This window comes from Dioscorea cayenensis, chromosome 14 (assembly GCF_009730915.1).
Source record: "Dioscorea cayenensis subsp. rotundata cultivar TDr96_F1 chromosome 14, TDr96_F1_v2_PseudoChromosome.rev07_lg8_w22 25.fasta, whole genome shotgun sequence".
NCBI lineage: Eukaryota > Viridiplantae > Streptophyta > Magnoliopsida > Dioscoreales > Dioscoreaceae > Dioscorea > Dioscorea cayenensis.
In genome coordinates, this window is record NC_052484.1 from 19,894,082 (window position 1) to 19,897,170 (window position 3,089).

Sequence of the window (3,089 nt, forward strand, 5' to 3'; positions counted from 1 at the left end):
TTGGCTCCTACCGAAACCCAACAGCTCCCCCTCCCCCTAAACAATCAATCAATCCAATGAGCCACCGAAATCCACCTTCTCCTTTACCATCTTCACTTGATTCCCAATCACCTTCATCTCCATTCTTCTACACATTCCTCCCTCACAAACTTCTCCATATATAACACATACTACTTCAAGTGAAGAAGAAGAAGAAGAAGATCTAAAGATGATACTTGTGTCCATTGTTGCTGAGTTGTTGGAAGAGTACACAGTGCTGGTTGCCAGGGTGCTGGAGCAGTTGCTCCGTGAAGCACCGTTTCCACGCCGCATGCGCTTCCTCATGCTCCGAAGCTTGCCTTTTGCCTCCCCTCCACGCGCTCTCTTGCCTGCTTCTCCGACGGCTGCCGTCCTGGCCATCGCTGCTGCCCGCTGACTCTTTTTGTCTTGCTTCTGTTTCTCTTCATTATATATAATTAGTCAGTACATATGTTTATATGAATCAGTGCTGTGATTATATATAATTACTCATTAGATTGTAGTTTGTTGGAGTCTTTGTAAATTAGCGCTTGCGGAACTTTGTGTCATTCTTGTTTTGGTTCTGTACAGATCCAATGAGATATCTAAATTAATCATCTTTTTTTGTTTTGTTAATCTAATTTTCTGAGTTTTGCCCTCAAATTCTGATGGTTTAATTCTTTCTTGCTGGATGTATAAATATTATATATATATATATATATATATATATATATATATAAACTATTTGGGAAGATCAATACTGATTACTGAACTTTGTTGTACTATCCTTGAGTGGGTTGTAGTGTATATCAACATTTTGACGGACCAACATTTTGATGGACCACATCAGTGACTTGAGGAAGTGACTTGTTTTTAGATTTGTAATCAGAGAGGAAAAGAAATAAAGGGGAGAAGGACAAAAGCAAAGCTAGGGAGTTGCGTGTCGCCTGTTTTTCTTTATATACTTGTTGCTGTGATATTCTCTGTCTATGTCTATTGGATTTTTTTATTTGGTCTCTTTTCTAGTAATTCATGTTGTTTATCCATTTAAAAAAAAAAAAAAGCAAAGCTAGGGGTGTTAATGTGATGGTTGATGTATGTATATATATACATCTATTGAGAATATTCTTGGTTTGCTAGTGAATCAATTCTATGATTTATGGTTTCTGGTCTCCATCTTTGATAGAAGCATAGCATCAAAATGGATAGTAAAAGTACTATAAATAATTCAATAATTTTGTTCTATTTTAATAAAGTTTTTGGACAATATTAATTATATCTGTTTCACTGCTAATTTATTCCAATGTGATATTTTATTAATAATCATAGAGTATATTTCAACAAGTATATTAGCATAAGGAATCTTATTTATATGGTATATGTTCTCAGAGGTGTTTAAGTATATCTCTTTAAGATATAACAGTAATGTCATGTCAAATTGAACATAACAATCACTCTTTTTTTTTTCCATCTGGCATGCATATTGGATTTGGATGAAATATTCTTTAATAATTTTTCAATGTTTGCTAGTATGCCTCCAACACAAAAAAATTCAGCACTAAAATAACCATTGCCTACTATCAATTAATTAATAAATTCTTTCATGGAAGAACTAATTAAAGTGATACTTCCAAACACTAAAAATGGTATATAAAGGTTCTCTAATCTCCTATATGAGCAATGCAGTCAACAGATAAAAACATATAAAACTTGTTAGTGCATCATAGAAAGAAAGTTTAAACCTAACTCTATATGTACTCTTGCATCATTAAATATTTACTCAAAAAGCTACCTAGCTTGTAGATAACACAAGGTATTTCAGTGCCTCTAGAATCACACAAAACATTTATCTTATCTAAACAAATCGCACCATTAGAAAGATAAGATTAAGTTTTAATATTCCAGCATTAAACATCACAAAGAAATCTTTTGATGTAAAAGCTAGTCCTTTGATCAATTAATTCAGACCTCATATTGAGCTTTCATCAATAGCTTTGACAACACAAGTTGATATGGTTTATTCCCTTAAGCACCAAAGAACAACCTACAATTACATAAAATACAAATGATCTCTTGAAAGCATAAAATTGTGTACTTAGACATGCATGCATGTCATCATACTTATCTTAATTCCAAGCCTTCAGCTAAAAGTTGATCACATTCCAAAATTCCTTTTAGCAAACATTTTATAAGGTTCTTTAGGATACCCCACTCTTTTTATAGGACTTTCCTACTTCTGAACTCTCATGTACCAACTTGGAGGAATATCAAAGAAAGTATATATTTCTTAGCATGGAAGTAAAGGATATATATAAATGAAAGGCTATATATATATATATATATATATATATTTCTGAAGAAGAGGTGACAAGGAGAATGTAAGCATCTAGCTTCTTGGTGCTTGTTTATTATTTTGTCAGAAAGGACTAATGCTGCAGGATAAAGCGTAACATCTCCACATATATTCTTCAAGTACCGTGTCTGTGAGGAACTTAATTAGTTGGCTAGCTAGATCATATAGATATTATATTTCTTGTATGGTGGCTTACTGTGAAGATTAGCATTAACGTGATTCGCTGTTCTATTAAATCCATCACTTTATTCAGTTCAATTATTCATGAAGAATTTATTCAAGAAAATTATATACATGAAGAATATTGAGACTTTTTGGCATCTATAAAATCTAGAAAAGAGCTTGAAGAAGCCCCTCCAAAATTCAGATGCCATCTTGTAGAGATGCCTTGAAAGTTTTCATAAAATAAACCTTTTGCAAATATAGCATCCTAAACATAAGATCTCATTTGGATAAAATTTTACTTTTAGTTTGTCTGCCTAGCTAAGCCTCTTGGCAATATTGTACAGGTGGTGAAATATTTTGTATTTAAAACGAAAGTATGTACTTAAAATGTTTGCATGCAATGGATGACACATGCAATCACTTAGAAGTTAAGAAAATGATGCGCATGAGTGGAATTAAGTACTATATATAAACTCAAGAAGGAATAACTTTGCAAGTAGAATGTGATCAAACGTGAAGAAAAAGTCTTCAAAGAGCAAGGGAAAAGGAGATCTGTCTTTGTTTTTTTTTACTT

The 3,089-nt window shown here is 32.7% G+C and overlaps 1 protein-coding gene across 1 annotated transcript; it reads left to right on the top strand.

The window, feature by feature from the left end:
- On the top strand, positions 1–633 carry LOC120275934. Its single transcript, XM_039282662.1, has one exon. The coding sequence runs from the start codon at positions 209–211 to the stop codon at positions 413–415; it is 207 nt and encodes a 68-aa protein (XP_039138596.1). The 5' UTR covers positions 1–208; the 3' UTR covers positions 416–633.
- The last annotated feature ends 2,456 nt before the right edge of the window (positions 634–3,089 follow it).